Source organism: Pygocentrus nattereri, chromosome 15 (genome assembly GCF_015220715.1).
Source record: "Pygocentrus nattereri isolate fPygNat1 chromosome 15, fPygNat1.pri, whole genome shotgun sequence".
Taxonomy (NCBI): Eukaryota; Metazoa; Chordata; class Actinopteri; order Characiformes; family Serrasalmidae; genus Pygocentrus; species Pygocentrus nattereri.
This window is the reverse complement of record NC_051225.1, coordinates 27,264,831-27,281,737: the sequence shown is the minus strand read 5'-3', so window position 1 is coordinate 27,281,737 and position 16,907 is coordinate 27,264,831. Positions and strand designations below refer to the sequence as shown.

At 40.8% G+C, this 16,907-nt stretch overlaps 1 protein-coding gene across 2 annotated transcripts in view; it reads left to right on the top strand.

Moving 5' to 3' along the window:
* The first annotated feature begins 5,629 nt into the window (after positions 1-5,629).
* eml6 (EMAP like 6) overlaps positions 5,630-16,907 on the top strand; it is a 69,896-nt gene continuing 58,618 nt past the window's right edge. The window contains exon 1 of one of the 2 annotated variants that reach the window (XM_037545040.1): positions 5,630-7,360. In XM_037545040.1, the coding sequence (XP_037400937.1) occupies positions 7,152-7,360 (209 nt within the window). In that variant the 5' untranslated portion in view covers positions 5,630-7,151. The remainder of the gene's footprint in view (positions 7,361-16,907) is intronic. The other variant, XM_017721910.2, reaches the window with a different exon arrangement.

Genomic DNA, 16,907 nt, shown 5'->3' with positions numbered 1-16,907 from the left:
TACCATACTATTAGCATATATTTTTATATGAAAAAATACTTTTTACAAGAAATGTTATTTAATTAAAAATATCAATGAACATAGTCACCATATATGCACAAATGATCTATAAATAAAATGATTTTTATAATGTAGTTTTAACTTTATCAACAATTTGCATCTGCCAGTGGCATCAAAACAATACTATTTCATGTCAAATAAAAAAATTATTCCAGCATAAAAACTAAAGAGTCTTTATACCAATAATGAAGTTTGATGTAATTCTGGCCCACCAGCAGGTCCAAAGATTTCTACACACTTCTATATTTTAAAAATAGATCAGCCAGCTTGCATTAAAGCCCCCGAAGTTACTGAATAAGAAGTCTGTGATTTTAAGAGGTTAAATTCCCAGGCCTTTTAAATCCGAATTATTCCTTAATATTTTGTAACAACATGGAAAACACTGCAAACTGGCTGAGCTATTCTTTTGAAGAAGTGAAGAGAGGAGCCTCTGAATCAATGCTATGATTGAATCATTCATGCTTTAAAAATGTGTTTCGGCACTTACTATGTGACTGCTGTCATATTCGATTATATATTAGATTTAGCCTCATGTACCATATAGAAATTGATATGCTATATATTTTGTGCTTTTGCCCTTTTATTTATTTCCTTTTCAGACTAAATGGTCAATGACAAGTTCAAGCTGTACGGACAAATTTGATAATCTTACAAAGAAGGTGCTGGTGTTGACTGGACTGGCTGGCCCAGAGTCCAGAGCTCAGCATTACTTGTGACTGTGATTTCTTGGATTGTAAGAAGCAGAATAGGCAACCAACTTCTAAGACTGAACTTTGGGGAAGTATGGCAGGTTGGGGAGCAGTTGAGAGAGGCTCTCTCTTTCTCTCTGTCTCTGTCTCTCTCTGTCTCTGTCTCTCTCTCTCTCTCTCTCTCTCTCTGTGTGTCTGTCTCTCTCTCTCTCGCTCTCTCTCTCTCTTTCTCTGTGTCTCGGTCACTCTCTCTTTTTCTCTCTCTCTCTCTCTCTCTCTCTCTCTGTCTCTCTCTCTCTCTTTTCTCTCTCTGTCTCTCTCTTTCTCTCTCTCGCTAGAGGGACACCATCTGGGAGTTCCATATGTCTGGGATTAAATTGTGAGGTGGAGCACAGGCCCTCAATTTACCCCTAAAATGCATGCAGCTACCACACCTGCACACCCAACCTCTACCACACTGTTCAGTGTACAGCTCTGTCTTATGTTGTCGTACAGGTAGGAGAAAATGTTGCTCCATTTTTTCTATATAGTGCACTATATAGACGACTAAACTGGATTTTACACCCAGATAGTGTTCTAAATATTCAATAGGGAGTCGTGCAACTTTGGCTAAATATAATTAGCTTTCTTCTAGTGCATTTTTGGGGTGTAGAAGCCATTACTTCAAGAACTACGTAGTGCACTACATAGGGTATAGAGAGTCATTTGAGACGCAGGAAAAGTCTCTCCTGTGTCTCTTTCTGTGTGTTTAAGTAAGAGTCTTGCTGGCCACTGTGCCAGTGTTTAATCAGATTACTGTGGAATAGTTGAATTAGAGAAGTTTAAGGAAGCTTCACCCCACCCCACACCTGAAATACACAAATACTCCAATCTAGAGAAACTTGCTGAGTCTGATTTGTTCGCAGTGGTGTTGATAGGAACCAGACATCTGTAGAGTTTAATGCCTCTAAAGGCTCCCTCACAGAAGTTCATATGTTTGTAAAAAGCTTTATAAAAAGTAACAAATACACTGCCTGGTGCCTGAGACATTGTGTTAAGATATGAATATTTAACTGCATTCATGGTGGCGTTTGACATGCAGGGTGTTTTAAGGCAAAATATTTCCCAAACTTATTTTTTTAGATTAAACACTGTTACCATCATCGCTGTTACATATGAAAACTCAGAAGACGTGTAGGTTCACCAGCTGTTCTGGATTCATGCGCAGTTTTAAAGGGGTGGCCCTTCCTAATATGTGACAGGCCACCCCGGATGCAACCCCAAAATTTCTACCCTGTCCCACTTTGCCTTTAAGGGAACAGTGAATCTGTGGAAAAACTGTCCCAACCTCAGGACCCCCACAGGAACACCACAGAACAGGTATCAACTGAATGGTGGAGCATTCTTAGCACTGCAGTGACACTAACGGTGGTGTGTTAGTGTGTTGCACTGGTATGAGTGGAGCAGACATAGCAGTGCTGCTAATAGGATTACATATAGATAGTAAAACATGAAATATGTTCAATATAAAATGTATACACAGAAAGTCAAAGGAAGCTGAAAGAAAAACAGGAGTTTCCAAAAGACAAATAATTCTAAAACCTAGAACCTGGGATGGGAGTAGAACGGGAGTCCTAACAACCATGCAACACCTTTGGGCAAAAAGGAGGCTCAAAGGGGAATCCAACATGAGTGTCTGCATATTCAACAGCTGCGATGTAAACAAATTCATTCAGTGTAGTTTTACGTGAAATGGGAGAACGCTCTAGAGAAAGTTGCCAACTCTATTTTCTGTATAATGGTGGGGATAGGGGTCATAATGCAAATATCCATTACAAAACAATCAGTGAAGAGTTTTACTATGTATATTGATAATGGTAAAATTCTTTTTCTAAAATTCTTTGAGGACCATCTTGCCACACAACACCCTACATATGTCTCTGCACCATGAATTTAAGTGATTTAAAATGTTTTAGGTCAAAACATTCTCAAAACTAGCACAAACAGTGCCTTGAGCATTTAGTTTTTAAACGCTGTGTCCATTCACTGTCCACTCTATTAGACACTCCTACTTTGTTGGTCCACCTTGTAGTTGTAAAGTCAGAGATGGTAGCTCATCTGCTGCTGCACAGTTTGTGTTGGTTAGGACGCTGTTGCCTGGATATTTTTGGTTGGTGGATTTTTTCAGTCCAGCGGTGACACTGAGGTGCTGAAAAACTCCAGAAGCACTGCTGTGTCTGATCCGCTTATACCAGCACAACACACACTAACACCACCACCACATCAGTGTTACTGCATTGCTGAGAATGATCCACCGCCCAAATAGTATCTGCTCTGTGAGGGTCCATGTGTGGGAGGCAAATCCTGCCAAAAAGGAAATGAAAATAGTAAAATGTAAATGCAAACCTCTTTTTGCCATTTCTTTTTCCAAACATCTGCGCAAAATATCCTGCCAAAACTGAAAATGAAATGACATGCCTTCATTTGCAATTTCATTTTTCAAACGAGCCGTTTGACAAAAATAAAAATAAATTGAAAACGCCTATTTGTCATTTCATTTCAGTCGTTATTCTGTTTTTTCTCGGCCAAATCTAAAATGAAAAAGCTAACAGACAAAAGAAAACACAAACTTCACTTTGGCTTTGGCTTTTCTTCATGAAACGCAGAATACGTGTCAAAACTAAATCAAAATACAAAGTTTACTTTCTTATTTCTTTTTCATAGCGATTGGCTGCAAATCTGACAAAATTAAAATGAAAATGCAAAATGAATAAATCAACAGCAAAGTGACCGTCTGTGATTCTGTTTTCGCCACTGACACGCTTTAACTGTTAGAATGAAAAGGAAAATTCGTTTTCTAAGTCATACGAACCAGTCTGTGCTCGACTCTGAGGTCGTTTGGTCTGATAACTTTTCTCTGAGGCTGTTTTGTCTGATAACTTTTCTCTGAGGCCGTTTGGTCTGATACCTTTTCTCTGAGGCCGTTTGGTCTGACACCTTTTCTCTGAGGCCGTTTGGTCTGATACCTTTTCTCTGAGGCCGTTTGGTCTGATACCTTTTCTCTGAGGCCGTTTGGTCTGATACCTTTTCTCTGATGACGTTTGGTCTGATAACTTTTCTCTGAGGCCTTTTGGTCTGATAACTTTTCTCTGAGGCCGTTTGGTCTGACACCTTTTCTCTGAGGCCGTTTGGTCTGATACCTTTTCTCTGAGGCCATTTGGTCTGATACCTTTTCTCTGAGGCCGTTTGGTCTGATACCTTTTCTCTGATGACGTTTGGTCTGATAACTTTTCTCTGAGGCCTTTTGGTCTGATAACTTTTCTCTGAGGCCGTTTGGTCTGATACCTTTTCTCTGAGGCCGTTTGGTCTGACACCTTTTCTCTGAGGCCGTTTGGTCTGACACCTTTTCTCTGAGGCCGTTTGGTCTGATACCTTTTCTCTGAGGCCATTTGGTCTGATAACTTTTCTCTGAGGCCGTTTGGTCTGATAACTTTTCTCTGAGGTTGTTTGGTCTGACACCTTTTCTCTGAGGCCGTTTGGTCTGATACCTTTTCTCTGAGGCCGTTTGGTCTGACACCTTTTCTCTGAGGTTGTTTGGTCTGACACCTTTTCTCTGAGGCCGTTTGGTCTGACACCTTTTCTCTGAGGCCGTTTGGTCTGATTCCTTTTCTCTGAGGTTGTTTGGTCTGACACCTTTTCTCTGAGGCCGTTTGGTCTGATTCCTTTTCTCTGAGGTTGTTTGATCTGATACCTTTTCTCTGAGGCCGTTTGGTCTGATTCCTTTTCTCTGAGGTTGTTTGATCTGATACCTTTTCTCTGAGGCCGTTTGGTCTGACACCTTTTCTCTGAGGCTGTTTGGTCTGATTCCTTTTCTCTGAGGTTGTTTGGTCTGACACCTTGTCTCTGAGGCCGTTTGGTCTGATTCCTTTTCTCTGAGGTTGTTTGGTCTGATACCTTTTCTCTGAGGCCGTTTGGTCTGACACCTTTTCTCTGAGGCCGTTTGGTCTGACAGCATTTGGTCTGATGTTCAGTTTCACCTGATCTGAGTCATGACAGTGTTTTTTCTGGAGACTCGAAGTCTTTTATCTTGAGTAATGAATGGCGATTCTAACGCGGATGGCTGAGGATGTCCTCAAATGTACCCCGTAGCCCCACCTAGTGGTAATTAATATATATTTGCATGTTGGTCAGATAGAAAAAGAAAAAGAAAACTGGAAAATGAAAAGTGAATCTCCAGCAGGTGGCGCTGATGCTCGTTTTCATTTTCCTTTTCATTCTAACAGTTAAAGCACGTCAGCAGCGAAAACAGAATCACAGACGGTCACTTTGCTGTTGATTTATTCATTTTGCATTTTCATTTTAATTTTGTCAGATTTGTAGCCGATCGCTTTGAAAAAGAAATAAAAAAGTAAACTTTGCTTTGATTTTAGTTTTGACACGTATTCTGCGTTTCATGAAGAAAAGCCAAAGCCAAAGTGAAGTTTGTGTTTTCTTTTGTCTGTTAGCTTTTTCATTTTAAATTTGGCTGTGAAAAACCAGAATAACGACTAAAATGAAATGACAAATAGGCGTTTTCAGTTTATCTTTATTATTGTCACAAACGGCTCATGCTCATGTGAAAAATGAAATTGCAAATGAAGGCATGTCATTTCATTTTCAGTTTTGGCAGGATATTTTGCGCAGATGTTTGGAAAAAGAAATGACAAAAGAGGTTTGCATTTACATTTTATTATTTTCATTTTCATTTCCTTTTTGGCAGGATTTGCCTCCCATAGTCCATGGGGGTCCTGACCACTGAAGAATAGGGTAAAAGGGGGCTAACAAAGTATGCAGAGAACTACAGTCTGTAACTGTAGAACTACAAAATGCACCTATACAGTAAGTGGAGCTGATAAAATGGACAATGAGCGTAGAAACAAGGAGGTGGTCATGATGTTATGTCTGATCGATGTAAACATCAGCAGAATTTCAGAAATAATCAGCCGTCCTTTAGATTTTAAACCTTGATGTTAAGCGTATTCACATGTGCCATGGCTTTACAGTGCAGTGTCCAGCACAGGGGGAATCCATGAGCAGAGCAGGGAAACACTGCTGCCTCAGAGTGGTGACAGATGCACGGTTGTAGTAGATCACGTGATCTCGTCTCAACCTGCCACCCCCAGGCAGCTCGGCTCATGTCCGTGAGATGCAGTGAGTGGGGAGGGGCGGGGAATGCCCTCCAATCCGTGACCGTGCTGCTGCCTACGGAAACGGCTGACTTGAGCGTTTAGCCTGTTTCTCAGTTCAAATGGGCGCCATGCTGTATCCATACAGCCTGCTATAAAACAGAGGAGCTGCACTGAACGAAGCAGCGCCGCGCGAGTCTCTTTGCGTTTAAGCTGAGCTCACGCTAGGCTGCGTCCTTATATGGACCCGTGTTCAGGACCTCGGACAGCTCCACGCCTTATCGGTACTTGTAGTTTTCTTAGCCAAAGCCTGAATTGGCGTCTACAGCTAGGCGGACTACAACTTCCATAAGCCCTTGCGACCGGACACCCATTTGTACGTGTCAGCATCGTCGGACATGGGCCACAAGGCGTCGTAGTAACCAAGCTGAATTGGGAACTCCAACCCGGAGCCCATATTCCTCAAAATCCTACGCCAAGGCTCGAGCTCAGACCCTGTTTGAGCCGCATGGGCTGCGCTGAATTCGCTTTTGGAGGATTATCCACGGAAAACGAGCGGCGCTTTTTTGTTCCCTCCTTCAAGAGTGGGTTTTTTGTGAATCGTTTCTGCTCTTGAGTAGTTTCAGCATCATGTGGCGCCGTTCGGAGAGGCGAACTTAAAGGAAGAAGGGATTTTTGTTTTTCTGGGATGGTGCAGGCGACCAGCGATGCGGGACAGTGGTCAGAAAACCGTGCGTTTGATCGCTGGGCTCGTGGAAAGGGGCGACGCTGAAACTGGGTGTTAATGCTGCATTAGAGAGCCACTGGAACCTGGATGTGTTCACCGCGGAGCACCTTCAGTCATTTACTGGGGCTCTTCCTGGATCTTCTCGCTGCCTGTAAGGTCTGACCAGTAGGTCCCAGGCTTGGGGCATCCCGTAAGCTCTTGATGAATCGCCAGAGACTAGCAGTCTAGCAACCATAAGCTCGAACTGTGGTTGCACGATGGGTTTAATCCTTAGTAGCAACGACCGTTTATAGTAAGTACATGCAAATGTAGGCTATGCGTGCTTCCTTAAGTTACGTCTGTGTTCTAAAGACGCCTGGCCGCGACTTCTAACGCACAGCTGTAAAGCAGAGAGATTGGGCTTAGCAGCACACGCCCATCCCTCCATCAGGCAGCGGACCTGGACAAGCTGACAGCCTGTGCTGAAGCCGTCGTTTCCTGGGCTCGGCTCCAGCTGCTGCTCCCATGCTGCACGGTTGGAGTTGATGGTGAATGTGGGAGAGCATGGCCGATAAGACAGCTCCACGCTGCCAGCTCCGGCTCGAGTGGATCCACGGTTATCGTGGCCATCAGTGCCGCAATAACCTCTTCTACACGGCGGGCAAGGAGATAGTGTACTTCGTGGCTGGAGTGGGCGTCGTGTACAACACCAGAGAGCACAGCCAGAAGTTTTATTTAGGACACAACGACGATATCATTAGGTAAGAGACCACATCCTTCAGCCTCCACCAAACGGCCAGCTACTGCTTTACCCTGGCTGAGAGCAAGCTAAAGGTTCAGTTCAGTTCATTCAGTCGAGCAGCTACTGGGTTTTCTCAAGCTTTAGGCCAATTCAGTGTAATGTAATTCGATTCACTTCAGTTCTGTTCAGATCTGCTCAGTTCAATCAGTTTAGTACAATTCAGTTCATTCCAGTTTAGCTCAGTTTAGTTCCATTCAGCAACTAATGGCTTTTTCTCAATACTCGTGTGAATTCAGTGAAGTTTTGCGATTTACATTTAGTTTAGTTTAGTCTAATGCAATTCAGATAAATCTAGTTTAATTCTGTTTAGTCCGGTTCCTTTCAGCAGCTACTGTTTTTTCTTATCAGGCTTTTTGGCTAATTTAGTTCAATTCGATTCACTTAAATTCTATTCCATTCAAACCCCTGCAGTTTTATTCAATTTAGTACAATTAATTTAATTCCACTTTAGTTCAGTCCCATTCAGGAGCTAGTTGTTTTCCAGAGTCTTCAGTGTAGTTACATTTAATTTAGTTACGTTCAGATCTGTTTCAGTCAATTCAGTTTAGTACAGTTCACTTCAGTTCCATTCAGCAGCTGCTGTTTTTTTCTCAAGTGTTAAGCTAATTCAGAGTAGTTGAATTTAATTCAGTTTTCATTAAGTTTAGTTTGGTTCAGATCCATTTAGTTCAATTCAGTTCATTCTAGTTCAGTTCAGTTCGGTCCCATGTAGCAGTAATCAGTTTTCTCAGCTCCTTGTCTAATTCAGTGCAGTTTAATTCAGTTAAATTTAGTTTAGTTTAAATTTACTTCAGATACTCTTGTGTTCTGTTCAGTTCAGTTCCATTCAGCAACTACTAGTTTCTCAAATATCACTGCATTTAGTGTAAATGTAGTTGATTTCCATTCCATTTAGATTAGTTCATTTCATTCAGATCATTACACTTCAGCTGCATTTGGTTTGATTCTATTTAGCCGCTTCTGCTTTTCTCTTAGTGATGCCAAGTCTTAGGCGGATCCAGTTCAGTTTTGAATCAGGTAAATTTAGAATACTTCAGCCCTGTTTAATTCAGTTTAGTCTGGATCTATTCAAATGAATTCAGTTACATTCTGCTCAGTTTGTTTCAGTTCAGTTTGTTCAGTTCAACAGTTATTGTCAATTTCACATAAAAATGAATTTTATTTTTTGCTTTGGCTTCACAGGTTCAGAATTGCATTGTACAAAAATAATCTCAATGTACACATCATAGGTCAGCATGCCAAAGCACAACATTCACAACAGCCATCCAACAACAACTTCATCACTGGGCCTCAATCACTATTATCATGAGTTTTTCTAAGAAAAAGTCTCCGTCAGGTTCATGACGTCTTCTTAAACCACAGAATTATTCGCACATTTGTGCTTTTCAGTGTTTGTAGATTCTGTTCTTACCTAAGAACAAATCCCAAATAAAAACACTGGTGAATGTCTGAATCTTCAGGAACGTTTACTGACTGAGGACCACTGTGTTTTCTTTTGTGTTACAGGTTAATGACCTATTAAGATATTGTGTATATACTGGGATAACTGCAGTGATTTATTTAGTATCTGATTGGTGTAGCACCAGAGATGGGTTGCCTGATGACGCAGGGACATCAGTGCAATTGAGCGTATGATTCCCCGGGTTAACAAGGCGGACAGCTCTTAATATGGGCAGAGACAGATCAATGATCCTGAGCTTTAGTATCCCATCATTAGCCTTAAAAAGCCTACGGCTTGGCCTCACACCCATGCGCATGTAATATTGCCAAAAGCATGTTAGCAGCAGAAAAGTGTTTGGAATGGTAAGCGAAGTCTGCCTTTGTACTATGATTCAGAGGTACTAAGGTATTCCAAGGTAGCTACTTAAAGTTTAAAGAAGGACAAATGTTCTTAACTTTTATCAAAATACGTCGCTGTTGCAAGATTTTACTGCAAGAGACTTTGAGCCATTTCCGTTGATCCTTTCACCATAAATTGTAAAGGACAGCTGGCGTTATCAGATGATGTAATGAGGTTTTTAATAAGACAGGGACATCATACAGAGATAATAATGGGTTTGCAGCATGTAAGACATTTTCGTGTCAAACAAAGCAAAGCAATATTTGTCCCGAAGCTATTAATGGCCCGATGAGATGAAGAAGAATCGGAGCAGTAAATGACCATGACAAAGTATTCCCTTCTTCCTTGTCTTGCCTCTGGGTGAACTCGGTCTGCTAAGAGAGTCTGCAAAGCCCATGTGGTAGGAACTGTGGTAGGTGACTGTGAGTGCAGGACACGTTCAGTGTGAAGGATTTTAGAAGTCATAGCTAGCTGGACTGAAAGGAAACAAACTCAAAACACCAGTGTGCCACCCCACCTCCAGATTCCCTCTCCGGTTCCGCTCTCTTAGTTGCTTTCTCACCAGTCTACGTGCCCTCTCACTCTTTCTTTCTCATCCTCCCTCTTCCTTCTGATCTCTTTCCGTTTCTTCCTCAGTCCGATCTTTAATATTTATGAATGGGCACAAACACTTGAACAGATTTGACTGCAAGCTCCACTGCAGGCTCCAGCTGGCCTGCTCTGTGCCGAGCTTGCTTTTAATGCCAAGGATCTGTATGTGAAAAAGCGTTCGTATTTATGAGTGTTGAGTGCAACTCAACAATGGTGAGCAGGTTAGCAAATACGCTGTTTAACAGTCCACATGTCCTACCTTTCTTTTCTCTTTTTACCCCTTCGCTTAACTTATGACCATTACATGGATTTATCTACCAAAAACGGTCATAATTCATTTTTACAATACCATTTTTAAAACCTCTCTTTATCCGTTATGACATTTTGTGCCTGTGTGTTTAAGACTGGTGTTCTCTGTTCTGATTGGCTGCACTATATTGTGCCTCATTCAAAACACAGCCCAGGCTGAAACACTCCTCATAACTTCAATGTGAATGGGTGGGGCTAAACTGATGTCAACTAATTTGGAGGATATACATAAATACACTGTGTTTTTGAGATATCACAAAAGAGTTCATTCAAAATAGAGCGTTTGTGTACATTTCCTTTTCATATAATTTCCATATTCGACTGTATGGATTAAGGAATGAACGGTATGGTTTGACACTTTAGCAATGTTTATATATACAAACGCTGTTGTTTAAAAAAAACAGCAAGGAGACTTTGCTTTTCCCTGATACAGCCTGTTTTAAGTTCACGGTTTTTGTGATGTCACAAAAAACAATGCATTTACACAATATTGACCTATTCATCCTACAGCAGTTAAGGCTCGCCAGTTTATACTGAGATTATAAGGAGTATTTCATTTTGGACTGGTTTTCAATGAGGTACAATGTAGGGCAGCCAATCAGAACAGAGCTCATTTATATATATCAGTCTTAAAGACTCAGTGAAGAAAGGACAAACAGCCTGTCTAATTGTGAAGGATATAGAGAGGCTGGAAAATGGTCACGTAATATGAATAAGGACTTTTTTTGATACCTAAACTAACACAAATATCTTGAGTGGACCTAAGAGGAAAACTTAAATACAGGAAGAATGTATGATATGGGTCTTTAATGAATTAAGAAAGAATCTCCAGATAATATTAAGGTCCCAAGCCAAAAAAATGTTTAGGAACTTTTGCTTTTAAAACTGTGCCAATTTGTCAACTAAAAGAGGCACCAGCTTTGGGTAGTTCAGCCAAATCATATGTCAAAGGTTTGGGCCAAAGTCTGGCCATTTGGTGGTAGAGCATGACAGACAGCCAAACAGAAGTGACAGCTTTTGATTCCCTCTTCACTTTCTCAATCTGTCCAAACCAGAATCGGCCCAAAAACACAGTAAGCTTTTATCAGGCTCTGTTAGCCCTCCAGGCAGCACTGCTATTCTTATCTCTTGATTCAACTCACGCCAAATTATCATTTAGCTCAGACTCTCACCAGAGTCAGCCAACAAACCACACACACGTGCCTGTACTAGGCTTGCTAATTATGCTTGTACAACCATGCTGCAGTCTTATAACTGGAGCTGGACTGTGTAGTTTGACCCAATTATAATGATTGTCACTGTTCAGTCAATTACATTTTGAATTATCACCTGATAAGATGACTAGAGGAACAATATTGGCTTTACAGCCCGCACTGAAATGCATTGAATTTGCTTGAGTAAAATATGCACACCATTTCAGTAAATCTTTCTTTTACCAAAGCTTTGGTTCTAAGTATTAAGCCAGGTATGTGTTAGATATGCATTTCACTTCAAACCACTCTGAATGACTTGTTTACATTGATTTGATTAGGCAGCAATTTTGAAAAATCTGTAGGATTCCACTTAGAGCAGGAAAGTAAATGGCAAAAGTACCAGTTAGCTAACTTAGGGGACTGTAAAAGAAAGCATTACCCATCATTTCCACATAAATAAAATGATGTTATATTAACAAGTTATTAATAGGTTTTGCCTTACAGTTTATTGTTAGCAATAGTTTTGCTGACACATTCATGTGGAAATTATTTGAATCAGGTAAATTCAATACATTGCTTTTTCTCAGTGCAAGGTCACTATTAACAGATTAACCATACTAGGGCTGTCATGATTACTCGATTAAAAATCTATTAAAATTTGCGTTCTCAACCAATGGGCTTACTGATTAATTTGAATAATAAACAGGATATTGGTAGGTTATAAAGAACGAGTGATTCACCACAAGGAGGAGCTATTAGCACTCAAGTCACTTTTGTATACATTACTGAAAGAGGAAACCCACACAAGCAGGATCTTAGGAATTCACAAATGTTTGTAGTTACAACTTGCATGTACAGCTTGGCAGGCAGTTTATACAGTATTAATAATATACGTTTCATCAAATTCACTATAGAACTGCAACATACAAGGTTAAAAATGTCTCTCAAAAGCCTATTACAAATATCAAGTGCTTAAAGCCTGTCAACAAGGTTCCAAATGTTTCAAATTTTGTTTTAATAGGAAAGATGTGCCACGTTTATAGTGTTTGCCACTGTTCTATTAAGAAATAATTATAAATTAATACAATTTATTAGTAGATAAATGCGCCAAAAGTTCCGAACTGGGTGGGCGTGTCAGAACACACAATGATGGACAGTGCCCTCTCCCTATCAGTGCAAACAACTCGGCGCCAGTGGCAGTGGTGATCAACACCACCAGTGATGCTAGAGACGACCCACTCAGCAGACCAGTGACTCAACTTTTGATTTTGAAGAACAAGAGACTGTTTCACTTTTTTCAGCTGGTCTAGTGCAAAATGGAGAACAAGCTGTCTGGTGGTCATTTTAGAGATTCAGTTACATTTTGCAGTGAATGTCTGAGAATTCAGTCTTATATCTTTTAACGTTAGGTCCGTAATCTTTTGGCTACCTAGGTAACTGCTGGGCTGTGTTTCTGAAGAGGTCATTATAAGTCAGCACGGTCGTTTTTCAGAAGCTGTGGAGAAATTTCTCATATGCCTTATTGTGAGCTACACCTATAAAGTGCAATTGCAGGGAAACAATATAAGCCTTGATGTTGCCACGGTCCCTAACATAATACTAAACTAGCTTATCATTTTCTTCCTAAGGTTGTGGTTGGCCACTAGCTATCACACTGTCTTAAATACAGTTGATTACTTATCGTAGAAACCTGCAGCAGGTGGCTGATGCAAGTAGGAAGCAGCGTCTAGTTGCAAACATTGATGTAATATACTTTCATAACAGGTATTCTTAACAGATAACAGATTAGAAAAGCTTAAATCACCTACTCACTGAGAGGTTTGGCTAGAGCGCAGAGCAGCAGGAGAGCAGTCACTTCATGTGAGGGAGAGGAACGCCAGGAGCTAACGTATACGTTACTAACTCCGATTGGTATGCTGGCAGACCACTTATGCCAGATTTAGTCCCACCCAACTCAAATCAAACCAAAGAACATGACAGAAAAAAAAATTCTCTCAACTGAAAAGACCAGCATTATTCTTTCTCTGCCAGTTCAAAACTAAAAGTTTACATAATAAACAGGGGCTTTAAAATATCCAAGCTGGCCTAAGCAATATTAAACCCTGTGTGTGAGGGGAATACAATGACATCTTATTGTAGTGTTTTGCCCTTTTTATTGTTTGGCCTTAAAGAAACAAACAAACAACAGATTCCTCAGTTAATCATTTAATCGATAGTGACAGCCCTAATCATTACTATTACTGGGTGGTTAATTTAGGGTTCCTTCAAGCTTGACACAGCATGACCCAGCACACCTCCACACCTCTACCTGTGAGGACAGACTGAATGTCATTAATGTCGGTGTCTCTTATGTAAGATGACCGCAAACCAGCATAGAGAATAGAGCTTGTCTCAGCATTATGGCAACAGAAGGACACATTGCTAATCTAAAGCACCTGGAGGCTGCAAACTGTTCCTCAAGGACAATTAATTTGTATAGAATTCACATCTGAACAAAATCAACTTTCCAGAAACATTATCTCTGCCCTTTAGATGTTTATAGAACAGCATCAGTCATTCAGTCCCAGCCATCCTTGTGGGCACTGCAACCTTGCAGGAAAGGAGTGCAAAGAAAAGCTTGAAAAAGCACACACACACATCCACAGAGGCATAAATCTTCTCTGGTCATGGCATATGAGGGCAGTCTGAAGAGTGAGTGTATTAACCCAGTTTATTGTGTAGCCAGGGGGGAGGTTAGCTTTTTAAAGGCCCCATTAAAAAGTTCTGTAGAGAATTGCACATGTTGCTCAGTGTAGAGGGAATTTAGGGTACCTCTTTCTTGCTGTAGAACAGGTTTCATTAGCTCAGAATCTGTTTCTGGATCTTTTGATCTGTTGTAATGAAGAGGAGGCACACAGCATGGTGTCTCTTGCATTCTTCCAGTCTGTGTCTATAGGTCAAGTGGACGCTTATATTGTTTAAGCAGTTAAAATGTCCGTCTGAGCTAAATTGAGTTAGCCTGTTCACTGTTGAAGTAGTTAGGCATCACTTGCATAGTGTTGCGCCTGCCTGGAAAGGTCATAAGCTTCATTCTGGGCCGAAGAATTATTTGCATACAGTACTGTGCAAAGGTCAGAGATCACCTTACTTTCCAGTCAAAATGGCCATTAAGTAACAGATGTTGAAAATAAGCTGTAAACACACACTAATTGGACAAAAGCATTGGGACATTGGAACTATTGGAACTATTGGAAGTAATTCCTGAGTCAGGTGTTTCAGCCACTTTCATTGCTAATGGGGGATCACATTAACCACACAGTCTTACAGTCTCCATAGACAAACACTGGCAGTAGAATGGATTGTACTGAAGAGGGCAGTGACTTTAAACGTGGCACCTCTGGATGCCACCTCTGCCACAAGTCAGTTTGTGAAAGTTTCTGTCCTGCTAGGTCTGCCCCTGTCAACTGTAAGTGCTTTTGGGAAACAGAAGCATCCAGGAGCCACAACAGCTTAGCCACAAAGTGGTAGACCACACAAACTCACAGAGCGGGGTCGCCAAGTGCTGAAGCATACAGTGTCAATCCTCTGTTGAATCACTTACTAAAGGGTTCCAAATTACCTCTGGAAGTAACATCAGTAAAAGAACTGTGTGTTAGGAGCTTCACGAAATGTGTTTCCATGGCCGAGCAGCTGCACACAAGCCTAAGATCAAAATGTACAAGGCCAAGCATTGGGGGGAGTGGTGTAAAGCACTGCCACTGGACTCTAAAACAGTGGAAAGTGACTGTGGAGTGACAAATAATGTTTCTCTATCTGGCAGCCTGATGGATGAGTCTGAGTTTGGCGAATGCCAGGAGTACTTTACCTGCCTGACTACACTGTACCAACTGTAAAGTTTCTTGGAGGAGGGATAATATTATAGGGTTATTTTTCAGGGGTTGGCCTAGAACCCTTAGTTCTAATGAAGGGAAGTCTTAATTCTTCTGCATACTAAGACATTTTGGACAAGTGTACACTGCCTCTTTGTGGGAACAGTTTGGGAAAGGCCCTTTTCTGTTCCAGCATGACTGAGCCCCGCTGCACAAAGTAAGGTCCATAAAGACATGACTGGGTGAGTTTTGTGTGGACGAAGTTGACTGGCCTGCACAAAGTAAGGTCCATAAAGACATGACTGGGTGAGTTTTGTGTGGACGAAGCCATCAACCCCATCAAACACCTTTGGGATGAACTAGAACGGAGATTGGGAGCCAGTTCCTCTCATACAACTTCAGTGTCTGACCTCACAAATACTTTCCTAGATGAATTGGCAAGAATTCCCAAAAACACACTCCTAAACCTTGTAGAAAGCTTCCCAGAAGAGTGGAAGCTGTTGTAACTGCAAAGGAGAGACCAACTCCATATTAATGCCAATGGATTTAGAATGGGATATCATAAAAGCTCCTGTAGTTGTAATGTGTGGGTCAGTGCTTGTTTTTGGATATATGATAGAAAAACATTCTCTGATATTAATACAAGTCCGAATGACTGAATGTTTTAACGAAACTATTCTTATGAAGTTTCATCCAATACACGTGATTTTTTTTTCTCGATATTTTGAATAAAAACATTAACTACCTTTCTTACTAGTTAGCTTAGCTTAACGCTAGTCCTGCAGACATGAAATAACACGATGCGCTTTTCTGCACTTGCACACAGGCATGTATACACAGAATTATATGTAGAATCAAACAAATAATGAGCAAAAACACTTGTGGAAGCTAACATCAGTGTTGTTATTCGCTTTAAACCAGTGTTAAGGTAATTTTCCCCTTATAGCATGTTAGTGCTAAGCTAGCAAGGTTAGCTCAGCTGATTTTGATGTCAGCTTTAGTTAGTATAAGACATTTTAAGCTTGTAACATGTATGTAAGAAAGATATTTTACTTTGTATGTCTTGTTTTTAACTAAGTCTTTCTGTAAAGGCTTGACCTTGAAGTCTTTTATTATCAGAGAGTTAGCCTGTTAGCTAGCTGGTTAGCTTTCTAACTTGCTTACACAAATGGGGACAAAATGTATTCTGTTACAGAGAATATCATGTCTAAACCAGTTAAAGAGAGTTTGTTAGCAGCATTAGTGAAGTTCAACTGCCAACTCTTCGTCTGGTTGGATTTTATGTGCACAGATTTCAACAGTAAACACTGGACACTGACTTTGAAGCCATGTTCAGATGTCCTTTCACGTACTGCGCTTTCTGGAGAAGATTATGCTCATAACTTTCCTGATTTTGCTATAGTTTCAGCTTCAGTTGACTGTAGTGACAGCCACAAACTGCACCGCCTCTGCACAGTTAATGGGGCATAAACTGATAACAAGTAAGCAGATTTATAGTGACTTTAAACAGTAATGAAGGACTCTTCCATTCCCCAACCAGATATCTTGAAATGCTTGAACGCACCATTCTTATTTGCATTCTGGTGCACATTTTGGTGATGGAATAGTGCTTGGTGATTTAACCTTTACCTCAAAGAGTAAATAATCTTGAGCAGGTACCAAAAAACATAAAACTGGAACCTTCAGCTCTGGAGAAGCTCTGGTGACCTGTTAAAAAGCACCATT